This window comes from Oryctolagus cuniculus, chromosome 2 (genome assembly GCF_964237555.1).
Source record: "Oryctolagus cuniculus chromosome 2, mOryCun1.1, whole genome shotgun sequence".
NCBI classification, from domain to species: Eukaryota; Metazoa; Chordata; class Mammalia; order Lagomorpha; family Leporidae; genus Oryctolagus; species Oryctolagus cuniculus.
Window position 1 is genome coordinate 64,754,732 of NC_091433.1, and position 24,746 is coordinate 64,779,477.

The following is a 24,746-nucleotide window of genomic DNA, read 5'->3' on the forward strand; positions in this document are numbered from 1 at the left end:
GCACTTCACGCACTCCAGGTCTGCAGCAGCCCTCCCCGGCGCTGGTATTCTTAGGGCATTTCTACAGATAAAGAACTGCCTCTGGCAAGAGCCCCAGTCTCCATCTTAGCCCAAAGCAGCCAGGAGAGTGACAGCCGCTCCTGGGGATAGCAAGAGCATGGCGCGGCAGCGTGGTGCAGCAGGCAGTGCAACCCTGGACACCACAGGACAATGCAGGGAGTCTTACCCCAAACCCCCTGAAGTGCCACAGTGGGAGGGAGCTGCGCCTGCCCCAGTCTGTAAGCTCTACCACCTACGCCGGCTACAGAACCCCAAAGACTGACATCTGAATTATGAGTATTTTTACCTCCATTTGATAAAATTGATATTTTGATTAAACGTGCTTCAGAAACTAAAACTGTCAACTCTCCTCTCCGTCATGGGTTTTAGCAACCCACCCCGATAAAAATAAAAACCTTCCAACGTCTTTTTTATGGTAAATTACACAAAATCCGCTTCCCTGAGTTGTAATTGTCATTCATCTGAAAAGGTTCTCATTACAGTAGCGCTGCCTTCCTCCTGCCACTTACCCTCACCAACATCACACTGTCTTGGATTTCTGAGGCAAAGGATGAAATAGAAAGCAGTTTCTTTAGCAAAGGGAATTTTCATCTTCCTTATTAATACCACACATAATCAAATAGCTTCATGACGTTTTGATCCTATAGCCGTCAGAACAAAAACACTGCTGAAGAACGCCTCTCCAGAGACACAGCCCGGAAGAAGCTCCATCTGCTGTGCTCCGGGGAGGCTGTTCCCCTCCTCCTCCTCCTCCATGCCGTCCACCAAGACAGACGGCGGCCGAACTTGCAGAACGGACAGAGCAGAACTCCACTGTACGGCACTGGTAAACTCCACCAGACCCAGTCCTCAAGCTCCCTTTCTTGGTGGGTGGAGGCTGCCGCACTAAGGTACCAGACTGGTGGTCTCTGCTCCGCAGAAACTTACTTACACCCCACAGCCCTGCAGGGTGGAGGCTGGAGACCAGCAGCCAGCGTGCTCAGGCTGAGGACCCAACTTCCTGTAAACCGCCCTCCTTGGGGTCCTTTTGTTTTTTTTAAAGATTAATTTATTTGCTTATTTGAAAGGCTGAGTGAGAGAAGGAGAGACAGAGAGGGAAAGGGCAAGAGAGAGCTCTTCTATCCGCTGGTTCACTCCCCAGTTGGCCACAATAGCCAGAGCTGGGCCAAGCTGAAGCCAGGAGCCAGGACTCTATCTGGTCTCCCACATGGTAGCAGAGGCCCCAGCACATGGGCTGTCTTCCACTGCTTTTCCAGGTGCATGAGCAGGGAGCTGGTTCAGAAGTGGAGCAGCCAGGACTCCAATCGGTGCTCTGGTATGGGATGCTGGCGTTGCAGACGGCAGCTGGACCTGCTGTGCTACAACCCTGGCCCACTCAACTCTTTTGGATTTACAAAGCCTTCTTGTAAATGTCAAGAGAACTCTCAGGACTGCTACACAATGTTAAACTCTCAGTATCTTTTGAGTAAGAAAATCCATGCTAACCAACTACTTCATATCAGTAACACTTTATATTAATCTGAGCTTTTTTTAAACAAATAACTTTTACATGAATTTAGAAACATGTTTCTGTGTGCTGGATGTGACATTTATCCAGCTGTGGATCATGCTCGGACTACTTCTAACACATCAGTAGTGCATCAGGATTCTGTGCCCAGAGGATCTAAGCCCACACCACCAACCCTGTTTAATTTTTTTAAAAATCTGAAAGAGAACCCAAATGCCTGCAATGGCTGGTGCTGGGCCGGGCCAAAGTAGGGAGCCAGGAACTCAATCTAAGTGTCCTGTGTGGGCGGTAAGAGCCCAACTTGAGCCAAAAACCACTGCCTCCCAGAGTCTCAATTGGCAAGAAGCTGGAATCAGGAGTGGAGCTGGTAGTCCAGTGTGGGATGCCAGCACCTTAACCGCTACCAAAAACCCCCGCCCTCCTGCCCCCCTACCCTCTTTTAACAGGCTTCTGTGTTGTGACACATGCAGGGGGACATCTAATTCTAAGATCAGTGCTCCTTCTGCGGCCCCACTGTGGATCTCCTGTGGAGCCCAGGATTTGAGCTTTTCTGAGATGGTGATCATCTCATCTGGAGCCGAGGGCCGAGGCTTAGATGAAGTAACTCGTCAGACTTGAGAGTGGGGATGGTGGCCTGCCCTGAGCATCCAACAGAAGCTACTTACACTTGACTGAACGGAACCTTTCTTCAAAGGGGAGAGCACTGGCTTGAATGCATGGCCGCCCAATTCGTATGCTGAAACCTTAATCTCAAAGTGATGGATTGAGAGGTGGGTGGAAGGTGGTCAGGCCGTGAAAGTGGAGCCTTTGTGAATGGGATTAGTGCCCAGGCCAATGTAGCCATTTGGGGAGTTACCAGTAGATGGGGGAGAGTGTGTGTGCTCTATCTAGCTTCCAAACAAACGAAACAAAAATCTGTAAAACAAAGAGAGGAGACTCACCGGTCTCCGCGGTAGATCGCCTCTAAAGCTCCTGTACGTGGCTCATCGCCAACCTGTCAGGGCAGCACAGCTGCCGCCAGTGTGGGCGTGGACAGAAATAGCTCAGATATGCAACTCTACACACCAGTGCCTTACTTTTTTGTGCAAATTTTTTAAAAATAGAAGCAAAAGAATTTTCATTTTAGACAATAGTCACTAAATATTTCTGTTGCATCACAGGCGATCCAAACATTTATGAGGGCACATCAAAAAGTCTGTAGAAATTGGAATTAAAAGGATGTTCATCCTTGTCTCAACTGTTGAGGAACAGTTTGCCAGTGTATGCGTGTGTGTGTGTGTGTGTGCAAACTGTTGAACTCTTTACTTAGTATAGAGTTGGTCTTCTGTGTATAAAGTTAATTGGAAATGGATCTTAGTGGAGAATGAGGCTGGGAATGGGAGAGGGAGGAGGAGGAGGTGTGGGAGGGCAGGTATGGTGGGAAGAAGCACTACTCCTAAAGATGTACTTATGAAATGCATGAAGTTTGTATTCCTTAAATAAAAGGTTTCTTTGAGGGGAAAAAAAGGACATTCATTTTGGTGAAAAATTTTTTGAAATCCATGCATACATGGAGTCTATAATTTATAAAGTTCATGGAGAATGGAGTATTATGAAAAGAACAAATTTTTAAAACTTTTGCACCAAAATAAACTTATACCTTTTAATTCCATTTTTCCATGAATTTTTTGAAGTACCCTTGTATTTCTATGAGCTGAAAAGCCTTGAAAAGACAAGAATGAGGGTACACTTTATACAGTCACAAGTAATACTTAGAGCCAATCTTTACACACAGTCGACTGTAGTTCTAAATGCCTTTTAAAAACCATTTAACACTTTCTACAACTTGTGGAGTGCACCAAATTACAAGCTTACTCTGATGAAAGAAAATTGCCTATATTCTGCCTTAGCTACACAGAAAATGAATAATTGATGAGTAAGAGCAAAGAGTTTTGAAAACCTAGAGATATCATAGGGATGATAAAAAAAAAATACAATCCGGACAGACAACCAGCACCCAGAAACTCAGCAAAATTATACAACAAAAACAATCAGTGAAGCTGGACACACACCTGTCTGTGTATGTGTTTCATTCCTCCAGAAAGCAGCTCTGAAAGGACTCTTCCCAGCTTGGACGAGGACAGTGTCTCCTAAAACCAGCTACTTGAGAAGATACTGACCGCTGGGGAACGAGGGGTGGGGGACTGCAAATGTACTGCAAGGCCTTTGGTATCTAAGTCACCACCACACATTTCCCCTGGGGCTCACTGTGATTAAAGAAGGTACACACAGGGCAGGGGCCAGTGCTGCAGTGCAGCAGGTTAAGCTGTGTCCTGCAACACGGGCATCCCACACGAGCACCAGCTTCAGTCCCAGCTGCTCCACCTCCAACCCAGTTCCCTGTTAATGTACCCCAGGAAGCAGCAAATGATGGCCCAAGTGATCGACCCTACCACCATGTGGAAGACCTGGATGAAACTCCTGGGTCCTGGCTGTTGTGGCCATTTGGGGAGTGAATCAGTGAATGAAGGAACTCTCTATCTCATTCTCTCTAATTCCGCCTTTCAAATAAATAAAGTAAATCTTAAAAAAAAAAAAAAAAAAAAAAGAGGTACAGGTCCCACTGGGAGAGCTGCTCAGTGACCACTGAAGCCCACTCTACTGCTGTTCTGGTCACTGGCACCTTTTTTTTTTTTTTTTTTTTTTTTGTAACAGGTAGAGATAGACAGTGAGAGAAAGAGACAGAGAGAAAGGTCTTCCTTCCGTTGGTTCACTTCCCAAATGGCCACTACGGCTGGTGCTGCACCACTGATCTGAAGCCAGGAACCAGGTGCTTCCTCCTGGTCTCCCATGCGGGTGCAGGGCCCAAGCACTTGGGCCATCCTCCACTGCCCTCCCGGGCCACAGCAGAGAGCTGGACTCGAAGAGAAGCAACCGGGACTAGAACCCAGTGCCAATATGGGATGCAGGTGCCACAGGCAGAGGATTAACCAAGTGAGCCACGGCGCCAGCCCATGTATTTATTTTTATTTCAAAGGCAGAGAAAATCAAAGAGAGGCAAAGAGATATTTTCTGTTTGCTGGTTCACTCCCCAAGCGCCTGTAATAGCCAGGGCTGGGTCAGGCTGAAGCCAGGAGCCTGGAACTCCATCCAGGTCTCCCATGTGGATGGGAGGGGCCCAAGTACTTGAGTCGTCACCTGCGGCTTCCCAGGGCATATTACCAGGAAACTGGAGCACAAGTGGAACAGTCAGGACTCGAACCAGGCACTCCATTATGGGATGCAGGCACCTCCCCCACCCCACACACACACTCGCAGCATCCTCCTGCTCCATCAAACACCAGCCCCACTAGAATTTACTGACATCAACCTGAGTAGGACACACATTTTCCAAGAATCCCTCCGTACCAGAGTTCAACTCAAGGACCAACACTTCACTGTTTTGATCTGGTGAAATACTGCCTGGGGCAGTCACTCATTTCAGTGGAGATCTGTAACAAACCAACTCTCTCACACCCTCTGTTTTGATACAGTACACTGACCTGTACTGTCAAAATTTATACTTGTGGGGCCTGCACTGTGGCATAGTGCACTAAGCCTCCGCCTGCAGCACTGGCATCCCATATGGGTGCCGGTTTGAGTCCTAGGTGCTTCTCTTTCAATGCAGCTCTCTGCTATTGCCTGGGAAAGCAGTGGAAGATGGCTCAAGTCCTTGGGCCCTTGCACCCTCGTGGGAGACCTAGAAGAAGCTCCTGGCTCCTGGCTTTGGAATGGCCCAGCTCCAGCTGTTGTGGCCATCTAGGAGTGAACCAGAAGACAGAAGACCTCTCTCTCTGTCTCACCCTGTAACTCTATATCTCAAATAAATAAATAAATCTAAAAAAAAAAATAGAAATATAACTAAAATGTAATTTTTAAAAAATTATATATTTGCATAGATTTAAAAGCAACTAATAATTTCCCTTCTTACCATCAAAAGCTTACAGAATCGAAGTTGGGATGGCAAGAAGTTTACAAAATACGTCAGCACATTATTCTCACCTCTTACTACCATCCACTCTAAAACTGGGCTCAGCAGACAGCTTTTACATCCTGCCCATGCTGACGCTACTGCTACCAGGGCTGAAGTCACACTGCCTACCTGTTACACCCCCTTAATCACCAACACCCCAAGAGACCTGCGCGCCCTGCAGCCCTCCCCACCTGCCTTCCTCCAGCTCTCCTCTTCCTCCAGGAACCTTTTTTTTCTTTTTCCTTCGAACATGGAGGAGTTGCCCTTAAGCAGCTTACAAAGAGCCTGATGGTTAACATGATTAGGGCCCAGGAACATTAGTAAAAATACATAAATGGGACTAAACGTAGACGTGGAATTCTTCATGAGAAAACCCCAGGGGACACCTACCAGGGAAGAGTCAACAAAGAAGAAAGGTCTTAAATCGTGCCTTAACCTTGGTTTCCTGAAGGCACAATCTCTCCCATCTGGATGGCCTCAATCTACTTTACGCCAAGAGAGCAGTCTGTTCGTTTCAGACGTGAATAGAGGGCTGAGCATTAGGAAAAACCAGCAACCAGCACGTGCAACCCACTTTGCCTCTTTTATGGCATTAGTTGCACAAGGGCCAGGGAATAAAAGGGAAAGTGAAGCTGTGCCCGCCCCTGCTGGGCAATCTCTCAAGGGACTCTCCCTGGCGCTCTGCCTGGCAACTTTTTTTTAAGAAGCACCCTTCCCTAATTCAAGGTAAAAACCTGGACACAGCCAAACCAAACGTTTTTGGTTCCACTCTTCTGGCTTTGAGTCTGATCACAGGCGGCCGTGGAATGCAGCACCCCCTGGGACAGAAGGCAGCAACCGCATCTCCCGTATCCTCATGTCCAGCTCACAGTTTGATTCCTGCTTCCCAGAGAAGAGCTTCAGACAGATGAACTCATCAGGCACAGGAGCTGAGGCCTGCTTCTCATCAGAAGAAAGCCCCAGGCAGCACTCGGCTCACGGACCCTGCTTCCAAGTAGTAAAGAAACAACCTACAGAGCCCTGCACGTGCCCGTGTGCTGTCTGCAAGGGGCTGCAGAGATGCCCACCAACAAGAAAGAGAGGCCGCCAGGGATGCATGCCAGGCCCACCACAGGCAGCAGAGCTCGGGACGGCAGGACCAGCCTGTGTGGCCACTCCGCGCTTCCACCGAGGGGCCTCTTTGGGACTGAAGGGACGGGCACAGGAAACTGTGATAGTTCAGGAAGGGTTCTTTCTTTGAATGAAAAGACAAAGCCTCTGACCAACTTCCCCTTTTTAAAAACAGATACATAATAACTGTAAGCATTTGTGGGGTACAGTGTGGTATTTTGATACGCATATGATGATCAAATCAGGATAATTAGCATATCTGTCACTGCAAACGTATCATTTCTTTGTGTTGGCTATGCTAAAAATCCTCTCTTCTAGGTATTCCGAGATACACAGTAAATTATCATGAACGATAATCACCTTACTGAGCTGCAGAACTCTGCAACTGATGCCCTCTGCACCTGCAACTCTGTTAACTAAGCACTCCCCAGGCCCAGAGCTAAGCGGAAAGGAACATCACCAGGCCATGCCTCACCGTAAGGGTACTTGGTATCCAGCTTGTTCTCTGCCGTCCTCCTCCAAGGCAACAGGTCGTCGCTGCACCCATTCGGCATGCCATTGTACCCGATCCCGACAATCTTGTTCTCCGCGTTCACGATGCAGGCCCCGACCTACAGGGAGACACGTCCAGAGGCTTGGGGACTGCACATGGCTTTCCTGCCCCTGGGGAGGCAGCAAATGAAGTCACAGGGAATGCAGAGCTCCGAACGGACTTCCAGCTGCTGGAGGCGCTGAGAGCTCTGTCTGCTGGCCGGTTTCCAGTGACAGCTCCCAGAAGCCTCGGGAAGCGCACTCCTGGCCCCAGACAGAGGGGGCACAAGAGGCAGGTAACCGTGGCATGTGTCAAGTGACTTCCTCACAGCAAGACGGGAGCACACAGATTCACTCTGCATTAGTCTGGCGGCCCTCCTTCCTAATTTGCTCCTTGGTGGGCATTTCCTTGTCTGTGGGTGTCCAACCGCTCTCCTCTGAAACTCATTTACCTGGGAATTCGGATCTTTGCTTCTCTGTGCTGATAGGAAGGCCACTGCCATGAAATACTCAGGCCACTCCAAATAGTCCTCCCGTTTTCTGCAGGAAACCTCGCTCATGATGGGTCTAGAGGGAAAACATGGTAAGATGGTTGTTAAGAAAAGCCCTCTGAGAAAGCAGTATAGGACGGCCCAAGTCCTTGGGCCCCTGCACCCACGTGGGAGACCCGAGGAAGCTCCTGGCTCCTGGCTTCAGATTGTCACGGCCAACTGGGGAGTGAGCCAGTGGATGGAAGACCTCTCTCTGCGCCTCTCCTCTCTGTGTAACTTTCAAAAAATAAATAAATAAATAAATCTTAAAAAAAAAGAAAAGTCCTCTGATAGATCTGCTTTCCAATTCAACCCAACCGCAATGAACTTTGGATCTGTAAACACAGGCCACGTCAGCCACATTTACCAATGAGCAATCACAAAACATGGGCTCCACACCGTCCCATCTTTTAAAAGTTAAGAAGTTCCCTGTTTCAGAAGGTCAGAGTTGGCACTAGCACCTCCCCTTCCTAAATCCTTCACCTGTTTGCAGCTTGCTCATGGCACGGTTTACGACGACACACGACTGCCTACAAACTGTTGTCCTCCACCTCGCTCCCTCGCTTACAAAGTGAAGCTGGCAGAGGAGGGTGCGGGAAGAGAACAGAAACCTTTCTGGACCATCTGACAGATCCCAGACACCGTCAGCCAGGGCACAGAGCAACAGCCCATCTTAAGGTGACTCAGGGAAGCCAGGGACCGTGCCCTAAACGGCACAGGATTACTACCTACCCCAGCTGGGTCACCAAGGAAACAGCTGAGGCACTCCCAATTCTGATATGAACCAAGAATGGGCCCCTGCTCCTTCTTCGTGGCTACTTCGGACAGGACAGAAGTTATCAGCCCTGAGTGCAGACTCACAGGAGAGGCTGCGAAGAGTAGCAAGCGTTATTACTCAGGTAAGCTTGTCCTCCCAAGGTGCAGGTGCAGGCTGTGTCTCCAATAGGGCCAGACCACGAAAGGTGGCCTAGAACTTCAGGTAGGGGGATCCTTAGCAAGGAAAGAAGGCAACCCAAGTACTGGCAGGTACCACTGCGGCCCCTTGGGAAAGCCAGACATCCAACCTAAAGGAAGATGAGGATTTCCCAAAGCTCTCCCTTCGGGCTCCAGACTTTGAGCTCACGCCCAAGATGAGGAGCAGCACTGGGCCCAGAGTCTGAGAGGGTAACAGCAGGCCAGCAGTAGTGCAAATCCTGGGAGGCTGATGAGCTGTTGGTATCCATAATGGCTGCAGGGTGCTAAATAAGCGCCTACTGTATGCAGGAGGGAGGCGCACTCCCCTGGGCAGTTTCTCTGCGCAGAACTTTAGTTCTTAAAGTTACACGCATCCATCCGGGACTGAAACAGGGCGGGGAAGCGGGGTTAGGACACCGCGAGGCGACCAAAGCTACATCCCAGTCACCCACGCTGCTCGCCACCCCTCACCCCCGACTCAGGGACCAACCCGCATCCCCTCCCCACGTGTGGGCGCAGGAAGGGCCGCAGACTACCCTCTCCGGCCGTGCTGACGGAGCGCGTCCCGCCGACGCCACGCGCTCTCGGAGAAATGACCCCGGCGCGACCGCGAGGCACGCGGGCGCTCCCCGCCCGCCCCCGTCCGCCCCACGCAAGCTTTCACTCCGAGGAGGGCTCCTCAGGGCTCGGCGGCCGCCAGCCCGGCCTCCCGCTCCGCGCCCCAGCGGCGCCACGTGGCGCGCGGGCCGCGTACCCGCACCGCCGACCCGCTGCGCGCGCTCCGCTCCGCGTCCGCCGGCCTGGACGCCAGTCTCCCCGCCGCCGCCGCCGCCGCCGCCGCGCGCCTCCGGGGCAGGAAGTCGGGGAGGAGGCGGGACCGCCGCCCGGCCGGAAGGTGGCGGTGGCGCGCGGGGGAGGGGTCGGCCGGCCGCGCGCCCTGCGGAGGGCTGCTGCGTAATCGCTTCTGTTTACGGTGCCCAGTTCTCGCCCTGGCTGGGGACGCTCATGGCTGGAGCACCTGACGGAGCACACTCAGTGTCTCCTCGGGGGGCAGGGGTAGGGGTGGGGGTCGCGTCTGCTTGTGTTGAGGGGAGAGTCGGTTGCCCGGGCTCCTTTGTTGTTGGTGAACCCCCCCCTCACCATGTATGCCCTCAATCTGCCATCAGCTCTGCAAAGCTGCTGTTATACATGTATAACATGTGGGAGTGGAAGGGGGGAGAAGGGGCAGAGAGAAACGCTGGTCCACTACACAAATGCCCACAAAGCCCAAGCCAAGAGCCAGGAACTCCAGCAGGGCGTCCCGCATGGGTAGCAGGGGCCCCAGTGTCTGAGCCAACCCCTGCTGCCTCTCCGGATGCGCATTAGAAGGGAGCTGGATCAGAAGCGAGCCAGACTGGAAGCCAGGCATTCAGACATGGGATGCCTGCGTCCCAAAGGCGTCTCAAGGGCTGCACCGAAAGCCGGCCACTCAGACACGGTTTTGATGTCTGGAATGAGCCTGCAGTACCCCTGTGGGGGACCAGTGAGCAGCAACAGCCTGCGTCACAGTGTCCTACTGGGGGCGTAGAGTGGGGGCGCTGTGCCTGGAGGCACACGTGCCTCGAAGTTGTATTTGCATCTGTGCTTTGCATGACTGATCTACGGTTTCTGCTCAAACTGTGTGCAAGAGCCTGAGGTGTTTGCTAAAGAGACACACACGCGCGCACACACACACACCAGCCCCATCACTGCACTCACACTCCAGTGGGTATTCCTCCGGTGAGATTTGCCCACTAAAATTGTGCACATTTCGTTACAACTGTTAAAAAAAAGGCTACATAAACAGCAAAGTAGGAAAAGACTCTAAGAGGTGTTTTTGAGGTCAGATGCCCCAAGGTACTAAATCTGATTTTCTTGAACTGCATTAATGCATTAGTCTGGGCAGACGGCTAGCCCCTAGCTCCGGTGCAACATTGGTTCCACCACAGAGACTGAGAGAAGCCCCTTCTGCTCTGCACGTGGGACTTGAGTGAGCTGTCAGCCTCCATAAAGGATGGCTATTGTAATAATCATGAATTCTGATCTGCACATCCTGGATCTGAGCAGCTAATCCAAACAAAAGCTTGTTAACTATATTAATTTAGCCTAACGGAGGGAAGAATGATGAGAATAAACAGGCAGTTCTATCTAATTTCTCACTACAGCAGACATATCGTTCTTCATCTCCATGGTCCAGCCTGTAGATTCAATAATTAAATTATGTACTGCTCTTGGTAGATGCTGGGAAAGCAAGGGGGGAAAATACTTCATCGTTAGCCATAATTTTTTTTTTTTTTTTTTTTTTTTTTGCTGTGATAAGAGTCAAGCTTGAGAGCGCGACATAGATTAAGATGATGGTTTTTAATGTCAAGTTGACTTTACTTGGCTGTCTTGTTGCCACTAAAGTGAATTAAATCCCGAGCCCCTGCTTTCTCTTCCCCTCCCAAATCCACTGCTTGTCCTTGTCACACCCATCTGGAGTCTTTGGGTCTTCTTAGATCCATTTCTCTTGTGACCAACTTCCAACCAATACATCACCAATTGCTGCTGGTCCTTCAACCACAACATCATTAAGCTTGCTTCCTTCCTCCGCTCCGTGAAGACTGTCATACATAATTTAGTTACTTCTCATCATTCTCCATTTTGGTCAACGCACACACTCCCCTCTGCAATAAATTCAACATCCTGCTTGCTGCAAACACATTACCCGGAATGTTCCTGCGTTTCACTGAAAGTCTCTCATCCTAGAGATGGGAACCCTCCTGATTCATAGTTTCACAACTGAGGTTTCAAATATTCTGTACTAACAGCAAAACCAGGTGGCCAATGGGAAAAAACATTCCTTGGTATATCTTGCTCATTAACACCTTGTAACTCTCTTAAGTGTGACTGCAGGTGTTAAATCTCTCTTGTTACTACCTTGTATTTTGGTTTATAATTGAGGATCTTTACCTACCTAACCACAGATATGCAGGTTTGCTGTGCCTTCAGCCATAACTATGTCATGTTTCCTTGAGCAAGAAGCAGAGACTTCATATGAGGGAAACCCTGTGAGTACATTTTTTTGTTTGTTTGTTTGTTTGTTTTTTTGTTTTGACAGGCAGAGTGGACAGTGAGAGAGAGAGAGACCGAGAGAAAGGTCTTCCTTTGCCGTTGGTTCACCCTCCAATGGCCGCCGCGGCCAGTGGGCTGTGGCCGGCGCACCGCGCTGATCCGGAGGCAGGAGCCAGGTGCTTCTCCTGGTCTCCCATGGGGTGCAGGACCCAAGCACTTGGGCCATCCTCCACTGCACTCCCGGGCCACAGCAGAGAGCTGGCCTGGAAGAGGGGCAACCGGGACAGAATCCGGTGCCCCGACCGGGACTAGAACCCGGTGTGCCAGCGCCGCAAGGTGGAGGATTAGCCTAACTGTGAGTACATTTGTAAGGATGGTTGTAACAGGCTGTGTCTTGGCTTCTGTGTCTGCAGGCATGTGTGTTTCCTGTGTCTAGCGTGTAGCTAAATTTGGAAAATATTTCAGGGTCTTGGGCATGGGAGATTCAAATTTAAAAGCCATGCATCGAAGTAAAATTCTTCTGCCCTACCAACATACCACCTGCTGTTTTTCCTACCTCCTCACATTGTGGAGACAGGACACTGAGCGGTCACTGGGGGAACTGAGACAGATGCGTGTCTGAGGAGCAGCCACTCAGTACATCAAGATCGTCTCTGGAAACTGCACACAAGCCTTGTTGTCAGAGCAGACTTCGAATCTTGAGTCTACTTCCTGTAACCCAAGTGGCCTTCAGAAGGTACTTAGCATGCCTGTGGTCTCTGTAAAACCAACAACATTCATTCGTTCAGCCACTTTAAAATTCTCTGCCACTTGCAGCGCTGCAAATATCACAATGAATAAGATAAACCCATTCTTGTCCCCATAGGACTCCTCCCCACCAAAGAAATGCGGAATAAATGAACCTGGTTGCTGGTTCAGTTAACATAATAAATGTAATTCTAAGTCGCCTGCAGGAATGTCTTCTTTCTCTGTTCTTTATTTCAGCCAACAAGGCCAAAAACTTATTTTCATAGGCTAACACATGCAATTAGAGGGGAAGTACTATTTCTAATGTTTTTCAAAAGAAGAGTTGTTTATGTTTCCATCCTGCAGTCCAAACTAGAGGAAATACTTAACTTTTCCCTTTTTTGGGGTAAGATGAGAGAGAGAGAGAGAGAGAGAGAGAGAGAGAGAGAGATTTTTTCTATCTGTTGGTTTACACCCCAAATGGCCACAGTAGTCAGGCTGGGCCAGGCCAGAACCAGGAACTAGAAACTCCATTTGGGTCTCCTAGTTGGGTGGCAAGGACCTAAGCACTTGGATTATCATCTGCTGTTTTCCCAGGAAAATTAGCAGAGAGCTGGATTGAAGTTTACAGGAAGCTGACCTTGGTGGTCCAAATGGAGATGGGAGTTGGAGAAGAGCAAAGTTACTGACGTGCTTGAAGCCAGCACAGTTAGCAGCCCAGTGCTCCTCAAAAGGAGCTTACCTGGTGCTCTGGGATCATAGGTATGTCACTTGACAGTTGCTTAAGGAACAGATCATAGGATGGAGAGGGTTCTGGATTCGGAATATGGGAATGTGTGTGTTTCTGAGTTCCAATACTGTGGTAGTTCAGTTTGTACACCAATTGTTAAAAAAAATATTTATTTACTTATTTGAAAGGCAGAGTTACAGAGAGGCAGAGAGAGTGAGTGAGAGAGAGAGAGAGAGGTGTCTTCCATCTGCTGGTTCACTCCCCAGGTGGCTGAAACCACCAAAGAGACAGAGACAGAGAGAGAGACAGAGAGACAAACACACAGAAAGAGAAAGAGAGAGAGAGAGAGAGAGGTCTTCCATCTGTCGGTTCACTCCCCAGATGGCTGAAACCACCAGAGCTGAGCAGATATGAAGCCAGGAGCCAGGAGCTTCTTCTAGGTCTTACATGGGGGTGCAGGGGCCCAAGCACTTGGGCCATCTTCTACTGCTTTCCCGGGCCATAGCAGAGAGCTGGATTAGAAGGGGAGCAGGTGGGACTCAAATCAGCACCCATATGGGATGCCAGCACTGCAGGTGGCAGCTTTACCTGCTACACCACAGTGCCGGCCCCCACATGTATTTTTATAGGTGTATCAGAGCATGAGGTCAGTTTTTTGTGTTCAATGAAAGGCATACAAATCACAGACTGCCAGGAGACAATATTACTGTCAGAGAGTGGGCATATAAATTGCCTGCATCCCACATCAGAGTCTTAGATTCCTGATTCCATATTCCCACTAATGCAGACTTTAGGAAGCACTTGGAATGGCAATAGTAATTGGGTTTCTGCCACCTTGATGGGGAGACCTGGATTGCAGTCCCTGTTCCTGTCTTTGGCCCTGGCCCAACATTAGCCATTGAGGGCATTTGGGGAGTAGACAAATGGATGGGAGTGTATTCTGTGTGTGTGTGTGTGTCTGCCTCTCAAATAAATGAATACTTTCTTATAAAAAAGATTTTTCCTATCAAACAAAATCAGGATTCCTAAATAGCTTATTTTGCTAAGTTGAGGCTGCCAATTATTTTTATCATTAGACATCTGTAAAATTATAATAAAGGTCAGTAAGGAAATGTTAAGTCAGAGTATGCCAGAGCTGAGTGCTTTGTTATTAAATATTGGAAAGTATTTTATTGACTAAAATGAATGAATAGGAAATAATTGCTTGATGGAAATTGTTTGGAGCATCCAACCCATTAAAGAGAAGTCTTCAATGGCAAACTCCAGCTACACCTCTCTTTCTGCCTCCCTTCTCCCTATGCCTTCTGAAGACTTGGAGAGAACTTTGTGAAGTGAGACATTGGGGCTGGTGGTCCAGACAACCAGAGCAAGTTAAGCTGCTGTCTGCAGTGCTGGCATCCCATATGGGTACCGGTTGAGTCCCAGCTGCTCCATTCCAGTCCAGCTCCCTGCTAATGTGCCTGGGAAAGCAGTGGAGGATGGCCCAATTGCTTGGGCCCCTGCACCCACGTAGGAGACCTGGAAGAAGCTCTTGGCTCCTGGCTCCTGACTTCAGCCTGGCCCAGCACCAACCATTGCAGCCATTTAAAGTGTGAACCAGCAAATGGAAGATCTCTCTCCCTCCCTCCCTCCCTCCCTCCCTCCTTTCTCTAACTCTGTCTTTCAAATAAATACATCTTTAAGAAAAAAAAAAAGAGGTAAGGATCCCATGCTTAGAATTTTGGTCTTGTTCCCCAAAATGACCATGCATAGGAACCAGGATGGAAGGCAAGAGGGAAGGTGCTCTGTTTCTCTGTGGCATGTCAGCTCTCTCCATGACTTGCTTTTCCTCTACAGAGCTGAACGCATAGCTTCTTTCATACATAACCGGTTGAAGTTGATGGAAATTACATGCCTTATCACTTCTTAAAAGAAAAAAATACATAAAATGTAAATCTAAGAGAAATGGGCAATTTTCTTGTAGCACTTTATATTTCTGTGTAAGTTACCATGTGCCAATCATTCCTACTTTTTAAAATTCAGATTTGTCAAGCAGCATGTAAGCTTTCAGTGTTGTACAAGAAAAGATAATGCTTCGTGTGGAACAGTCACTTACGCTAGTTCTGTGAAAGTGCCTACCCAAAGAGAATTTATCAGATTGCTGGTTTTATAGAAATATTAACGATGTCATTAAATTATATCCTCTACTCGAGGGTCACCAGGAACCTCCAGAAGGGTAATCAACAAGGTATCATGGTGTGGGCTACAGAATTATTTATTGACATCACAATCACCACTCGTGTTGTAGTGTGTACTTTAACTGGTGGAGCAAGGTGAATGCCTGGGACTGAGTATAAACGAAAGGCCCTGTGAACTTGCATTTGGAAGTTAATGGCTATCATAATCTGCTTGACATGTTGTGCCTTCCCCAAGCTAACTGGAAAGCTTCTCAAACAAGAAGGCAAGAATCAAATTAATATTTTCCTCTTACAGCTCACCATGTCTGTGTGTATTGAAAGTAATGGCTGCAGCCCTGCCCTCACAACAACCATCTGTCATTAATGCCAGGAGGAAGAGGCGTGAACAAACAAGATAAGGTAGGAAGCCTGTCCTATTTGAATAACTGTTAGCGGTGAGACATTCCGAGCATGAATACAAGAGGTGATGGAGCACAACACAGCTCTAACAAGCCAGAGAGCTCCAAAGGTGTCCCATTTGACCAACCTCTCTCTGCTGCTGTGTTTGATGGACAACCCAAAGATGATGGACGGTAGAGAGCTGTCAGCCGTGAAGCACTTGAAGATACTTTGATGCTAGTAACGCCATTTTCAAATTAGCCCTGGACTGAGTTAAATATCAACGAAAGGGAGTGGGACAGCACTCGTGAGATCATCCCTAAGAGAAGAAGCGAGATTTAATAGTTTGGTGGTTACAGTAACCGCTATCCTGCAAGAAAAAATCAATATCTACACAGTGTTAGAATCACACCAAGGGCTCCTGGAGCTGAGCCATTTCAGCGAAGAATACACCCGGCTTCATTAGAGTAGAAAGAGTGTGGTAGGAGGTCAGACACACATGCGCCCTGGGCTCTTTTGTCGGGAAACCAGGAAGAAGCGCTCCTCTCAGGAGCCGAGCATTTTTTTAAAAGCATAGAACTTACAGAGCTGGAAGTGACCTTAGCAATCACTGAGTCCAGCCCCTTCTTTTTCCAGATGAGGAAAGAGTGGCCCAGAAAGACTACTTGCTCCAGTTCACACAGCGGGCTGGTGAGATTTCCTCCATGCACGCCACTCGTGCCCACTCTTAGAGTTCATGCCTCGGGCCACTGCTGTTCCCTGAGAGCCACCGTGGAAGGCAGTCTGCTAGGGAGCAACAGGAAAGCTGAGCCAGTTCTTGCCCTCTCTCTCACAGCCCGAGAGCAGGTGTGAGCGCGTAACGGGCTGCCTGCACCCGGTGACTAAAGCAGCAGTGTTAGACAACATCCAAGAGCTGTCCCAGGGCACAACATAGATTTTGTGTGTCTACCCTTTCTGCCCCACCAATGGTGTAGATCGTAGATGCACAGGTATTTCTACCCCAGGTTCTGAGTTGGAAGAAGTCCAAGTTATGCAGGATCCAAAGAACATGGATCCAAAGATATGGACAGACTGCGTCATTCGCATCTCAACCTTGAATGTAAGCAGCTGCTCTATGTGTAGCCCTGCACAACCCAAGGAAACAATTCCAACTGAGCGTGAGTTTCTGGAATAAGGCCCAGAAAAGGAAGAGGGAGTGCTCTCTCTTTGTGTTCACCAAATATTAAATGTTAAAATGTGGGAATTTCAAAAAATTCATGAAAAATGAAATTAAATAAATTTACTGTGGTACAAAAAAAATCACACAATTTTTTCCCAAGACACATTGACCATAACATTTTTTTTGACAGGCAGAGTGGACAGTGAGAGTGTCGCTCCCCGTCTTCGTGAAGGAACGACACTAAACCCTGCCTAGGTTTCCTATCCAAGTCACGGCACCATTATGTCGCTCCCCCTCCTCGTGGAGGAACGACACAGGACCCTGCGCTGTTCTTTTGTCTGCTCAGCCCTCCCCGGGTTTGCTGCTGGTTCTTCCCGGGTTGGCTACCGTCCCTTCCACCTCCGTGGAAGGGCGGTTCCCCCTGCCACTTTCCCCACTTCCGCAGGGGAGCGGCACACCACCGGCCGGCTCTCTCGGGGGCTGCTCAGGTGTTCCTTCAGATAGATGTTCCTGGTGCATGTTGTCTCTCTCCTCCTTTATAGTCCTCTTCCACCAATCCCAACTCTGCTACCCACACGCCGAGTACGCTGCTCTCCTCCAATCAGGAGCAGGTCCTACAGTTTATTGGTTGAACTGGAGGCAGCTGTGTAGAAGCTGTTTCCTCCTCTTCCAGCGCCATATTGTGGGAGAGCAGATGCATAGAATAAGTCTTAATTCGAGTAACTTAGTCTAGTCCCAGTTGCTCCCCACAGAGAGAGAGAGACAGAGAGAAAGGTCTTCCTTTGTCGTTGGTTCACCCTCCAATGGCTGCCATAGCTGGTGCGCTGCTGCCGGCGCACCGCGCTGATCCGATGGCAAGAGCCGGGTGCTTCTCCTGGTCTCCCATGGGATGCAGGGCCCAAGCACTTGGGCCATCCTCCACTGCACTCCCTGGCCACAGCAGAGAGCTGGCCTGGAAGAGGGGCAACCGGGACAGAATCCAGCGCCCCGACCAGGACTAGAACCCGGTGTGCTGGCGCTGCAAGGCGGAGGATTAGCCTAGTGAGCCGCGGCGCCGGCGAACATAACATTTTTAAAGACCCCTCTCCTGTCCTCAGCACAGTCACAGACCCCAAGAACCATAGAGTTTCAGTCAAATAAATACACATACATAAACATGTGCATGATCTTTCTGCATTGTATTACTTAATGCAATCCTTGTTGAAATTCCAAGGATCACGTTATCTTTGATATTAAATTCTATTGTGTCACTCACGCGGAAAGCATCACATGAAGTCAGGCAACAAGAACACGCAGCATCCCCTCCAGGACTGGAGAAGAAGGTGGCTGCATCTGGTTTTGAGACTGATAGTGAAAGATGAAGTGTGGCTGCCGGAAACCCACAGTATCTCCACAACAATGCATCCCCCTCCACGGAAACTCCTTATCTTGCCTTCTACTCCTTTATGTTCCCTTGTTCCCAGCTCCCTGTGAAGCCCAGACGAGTACATTTCTTGCAAGTCTTTGTTAATAGCCTATTTGCTGTCTTGCTGTTCTCATGCCACAGCACAAATGGCGTGTATTGGCGAAAGGTGAAGAAGCAAGTTTACATTTAGAGTGCAAGTTCATTAGGAAGTAATCCATTTTGTTTGTTCTAGCCAGCTTCTAGGGTGCGGGTGCCTGTACTGAGGAAGTAACTTCATTTTATAAAAATGGTGGCAAATTCTATTAGTGATCGCAGTGGCACATTAAGCAGGTTATTATTAGACAGACTGACATTTCACATGCAGAAATATTCTTTACTTGAAAGTCAAGTGCCATTCAAAAGAGGAGAAATTATTTAGGATTTTTTTTTTTAAAAATCAAAGACATTCCTTGAAAAACTGAGCCTGTAAATGCCTCAATCAGTTTAGGAATCAGGGCAGGAACGGATGCCTTTGATTTCCCTTTGATGCACACAATACTACCAGAAGCGAATGGCTTTGGGAAGGGCTGGTAAGCAGTGGTCAGGAAAGTAGATTTTTCTTCACTATCCACAACTAGAGCCCGGTGCTGATGGGCCAGGGCCCAGCTGAAGGTCAGTATTATTCATTCTCAATGCGCACCACGAAGCACTCCCCCTTTGCTCCAGCCAGGCAGAATCCCACCCTCCTGCTGCATGTACAGATATTGCAGCGGCAACTGAGATGCGGGAAGAGTGTTGAAGCGCATACGCCTTTGGAGGTACACATTTGGCTCAGCAGACGCTAAACATTTTTAAGAGCACAGTAAGAAATAGGCCAGAAAACATCAAAAGCTTTATAGCTTTTGAGAAAGCTTGATGGTCTTGCTGGTACAACTCCCTGTGCTATGGTTCAGTTGTAATAACAATGGAGAGTGTATCAGTGCAAACTGCCGATGAAACATCAGAAAATGTAGCCAAGGGTCTTTTAAACGCATTTAAGAACTGTTCTTTTGAACTGAGCCTCTTAGCCTTGGAAAACCTCTTCAAGATTTTAAACAGGGCTCTGGATGAACTGCAGAGTGAGAACCTGAAATTATCCCGTGCGCTGGAATCAATATCAAGCAATATTTTCTCTTTGAGAGAAATTCAATCTGACAGAAAAGAGTAGGAGCAATAAGGAAACTGGGACCCCGGCTAAAATGCCTGCCTCCGAAACCCGCGGCAAAGCGGTACAAATCAGTGATGTCACCAGAGGCGGAACACCACAGTGACAGCAGAAAATGTTGTCTGAGCTTCAGAATACTTCATTATCACTAGCACAGGTCACTAAGCTTCACAAAATGCATCCATCAGCCTCCAGAGCCCTTTGTCAGCGGCCGCTGGTAGCTAGATGGCGCAGTGACCAAACACACAGCCCCGCGGTCGCAGGGGGCCTGGGAGCACAGACCACGCTCTCTTAGTCTCAAAGTGCTCTCTAGTGGCCAGGCGAATGCAGGCGGATTCCACACGCAGCAGCTGCTGCGATGAGGATTCCAGCTGTCTTGGAAAAGCCAGGCAGAGACTCTTCCCCCTCTGCAACCCATCTCTCCTGGATCCGTGGGAGCGGTTTAGGTGCAAGTGTGGGTTTCTCAGCTGTTGTGCTCGTGAAACCTGTACATCGTGAGGTTCAGAAGCGCCATTTCTCTGCTGTGCGTCAGGGGGAAGCGTGTAGGTGTAAATGAGGCCTCCCACAATTCTAGGAGGTTCCTTGGTGAAAGACCGCCACGCAGAACATGGACTGCAGTTAGCTGCTGCATCTGACTATGCAAATACTCTGTGCTATGCGCAGGTGATAACGGGAGAGAAAAGCACGGCTTTAGGGAAGGTGATAAAGTTCAACTCTCAGGCTTGCGCGAAGTAAACCATTGCTCAAACTCCTGCGGGTTTCAGGTGCAATCCCCGTTTTACCTACAGTGTTCATTTCATCTTCACCAAAACCTCCTAATGTAGGACTAATGTATGAGTCCTTCACTGCTTTTATTTATTTTTATTTTTTGGCCAGATAAGATAGAGGTTGACAACTTTTACCTGGAAAGGGCCAGAGGGGTACATACAAGAGCATTTCAAAAAGCTTGTGGGGCCGGCGCCGTGGCTCACTAGGCTAATCCTCCGCCTTGTGGCGCCGGCATACAGGGTTCTAGTCCCGATCGGGGCGCCGGATTCTGTCCCAGTTGCCCCTCTTCCAGGCCAGCTCTCTGCTGTGGCCAGGGAGTGCAGTGGAGGATGGCCCAAGTACTTGGGCCCTGCGCCCCATGGGAGACGAGGAGAAGCACCTGGCTCCTGACTTTGGCTCAGCGCAATGCACAGGCCGCAGGGCGCCATCCACGGCGGCCATTGGAGGGTGAACCAACGGCAAAGGAAGACCTTTCTCTCTCTCTCTCTCTCACTGTCCACTCTGCCTGTCAAACAAACAAAAAAAAAGCTTGTGGAAAATGTAATGAAGAGATAAGATGGGGGGGGGTGTACTTGAACCTGTGGTTAAGACACCACTTGGGATGACAGCATCCCATACAGTATTGCCTGGATTTGAGTCCTGCTTTGTTGCAGATTCCAGCATCCTATAACCCTGGAGACAGCAGATCACAACTTCAAACCATGAGTTTCTGTCCCTGGGAGATTGTGACTGAGTTCCCAGCTTTGGTGGGGCACAGGCCTGGCTGTTGTGGGCATCTGAGGAGTCAACCAGCAAACGGTTCACTAATTAACTAATTAAAGACTAATAAAATCAGTGCATGTCTAACAAGGTTAGCCAAGAAAAAAATAGAAGAAAAAAAGCAATAATTTTCTTGTGATTCAAAAAACATTTGAAATCCCTGCATGGTGCTTTCGTAATGTGCAGTTTCCCATGAACTTTGTGAAATGCCCTCATAGTTTAGGCTTTGAGAGCCACGTGGTTGCTGCAACATTTGTCACCTGTTGGACTCTGCTGCTGCCGTGGGAGGACAGTCCAAGGCAGCAGGAACACAAACGAGAGTAGCCTTCTGCAAAAAAAACTTTATGGCCCCTGTAATGTGGGTTTCCTAGAATTCTCACATGCCTCAAAATGTTGTTCTTCTTTTGGTTTCATTTTAGCCATTTAAAATGCAAAAACGATTCTGAGTCAAGGGTCACACAAAAGCAGGCAGGGAGGCTGTGCACAAGCAGTGACCTGCGTTGGCCCTGGGCCGTAGGGTACCCAGTCCTGTGATGAGGAGCCTGACTCCCCACACATGTGTCTAAGTGATGCCTCTGTAGTCAGACCAGCCAGCCAGGGCCCAGGCTGCAGGGCATCCTTAGCCCTGCCCCCATTTCCCATACCTCAGAGCTCCTCCTAGCTTTGACATTCATTTTATTTATTTATTTTTTTGTTAAAGATTTATTTATGTGAGAGGCAGAGTTACAGAGAGATAGAGAGAGAAAAAAAAAAAAGTCTTCCATCATCTGGTTCACTCCTAATGGCTGCAATAGCTGGAGCTGGGCCGATCTGAAGCCAGGAGCCAGAAGCTTCTTCTGGATCTCCCATGCAGGTACAGGGGCCCAAGGACTTGGCCATCCTCCATTGCTTTCCCAGGCCATAGCAGGGAGGTGGATCAGAAGTGGAGCAGTTGGGACTCAAACCAATGCCCATAGGGGATGCCGGCACCAAAGGCAGAGGTCTTAGCCTACTATACCACAGTGCTGGCCCCATAATTTTGTTGATTAAGAAAAACAAAATTCAAAAGAGAACTTCTCTAGGAAGAGCCTAGACCAAGATGGAGCAAGGAAGACAAAAACACTTGGGGAAGCCAACAGGGAGAAAGAAAGATGAAGGTATGCCGGTGCCGCTGCTCACTAGGCTAATCCTACACCTGCGGCACTGGCACCCTGGGTTCTAGTCCCGTTTGGGGCACCAGATTCTGTCCCAGTTGCTCCTCTTCCAGTCCAGCTCTCTGCTGTGGCCCGGGAGGGAGTGGAGGATGGCCCAAGTGCTTGGGCCCTGCACCTGCATGGGAGATCAGGAGGAAGCACCTGGCTCCTGGCTTCGGATCGGTGCAGTGTGCCAGCAGTAGCGCCCATTTCGGGGGTGAACCAACAGAAGGAAGACCTTTCTCTCTGTCTGTCTCTCTCACTGTCTAACTCTGCCTGTCAAAAAAATAAATAAAAAAAGAAAGATGAAGGTGGTTCCAGGAAGACCACTGTAGAAGGCTTGATGGAGATTTCTGAATGGGCTGCATGGCACAGTTCTTAAATGCAAAGGGCTTGACATAATACAGGGAACAAAATATAGATCCATGGAAACAACTAAACACACCCCGCATCTTTACTTTTTAAACTCATTTATCTGAAAGGCAGGGAGAATCAAAGAAATCATGTGCCCCCATTAGCTGATGCCCACAGCGACTGAGGCAGGACCAAGCCAGAGTTGGGAGTTGGGAACTCAATTCAAGCCTCCCTCAGGGAGGCGGGGAACCCCATACCTACATTGCCTGCTGCCTCTCACGGTGCTCATTAGCAGGAAGCTGAAGGTGGAAGCAGAGCCGGGACTGAAACCCACACACTCTGATGTGGGACGCGGGCATCCCACACACTGCCTGAACCACGGCACCAAACGCCACTGCGGTGTCTGTTCTGAAAGAGAACTCAGCTGCTCAGGGAGGGAGAGGGGACACCTTCATTTCCTCTCCTTTCAGAGGAAGCTGTTGGCAGAGGTTCTTTTTATTTTTATTTTTTTTTTTTAAGATTTATTTACTTATTGGAAAGGCAGAGTTACAGAGAAAGAGAGAGAGACAGAGAAAGGTCTTGATCTGATGGTTTGCTCCCCAGATGGCGGCAATGCCAGAGCTGGGCCAGGCCAAAGCCCGGAGTTTCATCTGAGTCTCCCACGTTGAGCTCAGGGTCCCAAGCGCTTGGACCATTTCCCACTGCTTTCCCAGGCTGTTAACAGGGAGCTGGATCAGAAGTGGAGCAGCAGGACTTGAATGGGTACCTAGATGGGATGCCGGCATTGTTGGTGCCACAACACCAACCCAGCAGAGGTTTTAACCTAAAGTCAGGGATCCGTCTAGACGAGACCATGGCTACTGGATACACTTCGGGAGACTAAACTCCTGTGCCCCTGGACCATTTGCAAAACCGAGTCCATGTATTTAGGCACAGACCTGGATTTTTCTGTGAGTCAAGTTCTCCTCCAAGACCTTTCTATGGCCGATGTTCTTTAAGCCTGTTATTCCATATATTCCATATTTGAATATTTCTTTAGGCAAGTCAAATGTTAAAAACTGTCCAAAATGAAATCTTTAAAATTAGCAGATATTACTATGTAACTAAAAAATTGCAATAGGTGTTCTTGCAAACATCAAAAAAACATTTGAATTTCTGTAGTGCTATAATAAAAAGCAAAAATAATGTATAAATATATGGTATAAAGTGACGAGAAATCCACCAAATGCCTTAAAAATTAAATCTAATACAAGGCATACAAGACGTCTATACTCAGAACTAAAAAACCTTCCTGGGAGACATTAAAAAAGACCTAAATAAATGAAAGAATTTATAGCATGTTCATGGGCTGGAAGATTCAATAACATAAAGATGTCAGTTCTCTCCCAGTTGAAATTAGAGCCAATGTAATCCCCATCACAATCCCAACAGCGTTGCTGTGGGCTTGGACAAACTGCTTGCTCCTCTCTCTCTTTCTCTTCCCCTTTTCCTCCCTCCCTTCTGCCCTAGCGTAGCAGATAAGCTTTCAGGTAGGCTGAGTAAGCCTTCCCAAGTGGAGAAAGCAGGACATCCTCAGAAGGAGGCAGCCGAGCTGGGGTGGGTGAAGGGAACCCCCACATCGGGCAGAGGGGTGGGCCCAGCGCCGGGTGCTGAAACCCCTGCAGGATGAGGTAGGCAGCCATGGATTAGGGGAGCCTGGTGGAGGGCATGGAATCCATGGGCAGGGGAGCAAGGCACGTGGAGAGGGGCACAGGTGAGGAGGCCTGGCCCAGTGTGAGGTGAGGGGGGCCTGGCACAGAGGACAGGCCTGAAGGGGTGAGGAGGACAGTGGGGTGGGGTTGGGGGTGCCCAGCACAGACCATGTGTTGGAACCCAGACAGACTAAGGAATCTGTGAGGAGGGGTTGCTGTGGGTTGGGTGATTTCTCCCACAGAGGTCCATGTGCTGGAAGTTTGTAAGCGTGGTGAGAAGTGGTGCATCTGCAATGGTGACTGAGTCCTGAGGATCCCACCTCTGCGGTGGCTTAATCCTCACAGGGGTGGGCCGGGTCCAAGGTCTAGTGGGACTGGGTTAGTTCCTGCAAGCATGGCTTATTATAAAGCAAGCTCGGTTCTTCTTTGCATCCGCCCCCTCCTTTGCGTGTGCTCCTTTTGCACAACTCTGCTTGGCCACCAAGTTGG

At 49.0% G+C, this 24,746-nt stretch overlaps 1 protein-coding gene and 1 long non-coding RNA gene across 6 annotated transcripts in view; one reads left to right on the forward strand and one right to left on the reverse strand.

Moving 5' to 3' along the window:
• The window catches only part of DCTD (dCMP deaminase), a 31,865-nt gene extending 22,277 nt beyond the window's left edge, over window positions 1-9,588 (reverse strand). The window contains exons 1-3 of one of the 4 annotated variants that reach the window (XM_051832607.2): window positions 9,438-9,588; window positions 7,652-7,766; window positions 7,144-7,279 (exon numbers count right to left, since the gene is read on the reverse strand). In XM_051832607.2, the coding sequence (XP_051688567.1) occupies window positions 7,144-7,279; window positions 7,652-7,759 (244 nt within the window). In that variant the 5' untranslated portion in view covers window positions 7,760-7,766; window positions 9,438-9,588. Of the gene's footprint in view, window positions 1-7,143; window positions 7,280-7,651; window positions 7,767-8,590; window positions 9,110-9,173; window positions 9,196-9,219; window positions 9,337-9,437 lie in introns of those variants that run through there. The other 3 variants (XM_051832610.2, XM_051832626.2, XM_051832618.2) reach the window with 3 other exon arrangements.
• On the forward strand, window positions 7,966-17,059 carry LOC103345552 (uncharacterized). Of its 2 annotated transcripts, XR_001792443.3 has the most exons (5): window positions 7,966-8,628; window positions 11,668-11,751; window positions 12,333-12,491; window positions 15,684-15,787; window positions 16,403-17,059. It is a non-coding gene; the product is annotated as an uncharacterized lncRNA (long non-coding RNA). The 2 variants fall into 2 exon arrangements; XR_515419.4 differs by having other exon boundaries at window positions 15,684-17,059.
• Window positions 17,060-24,746: the final 7,687 nt, after the last annotated feature.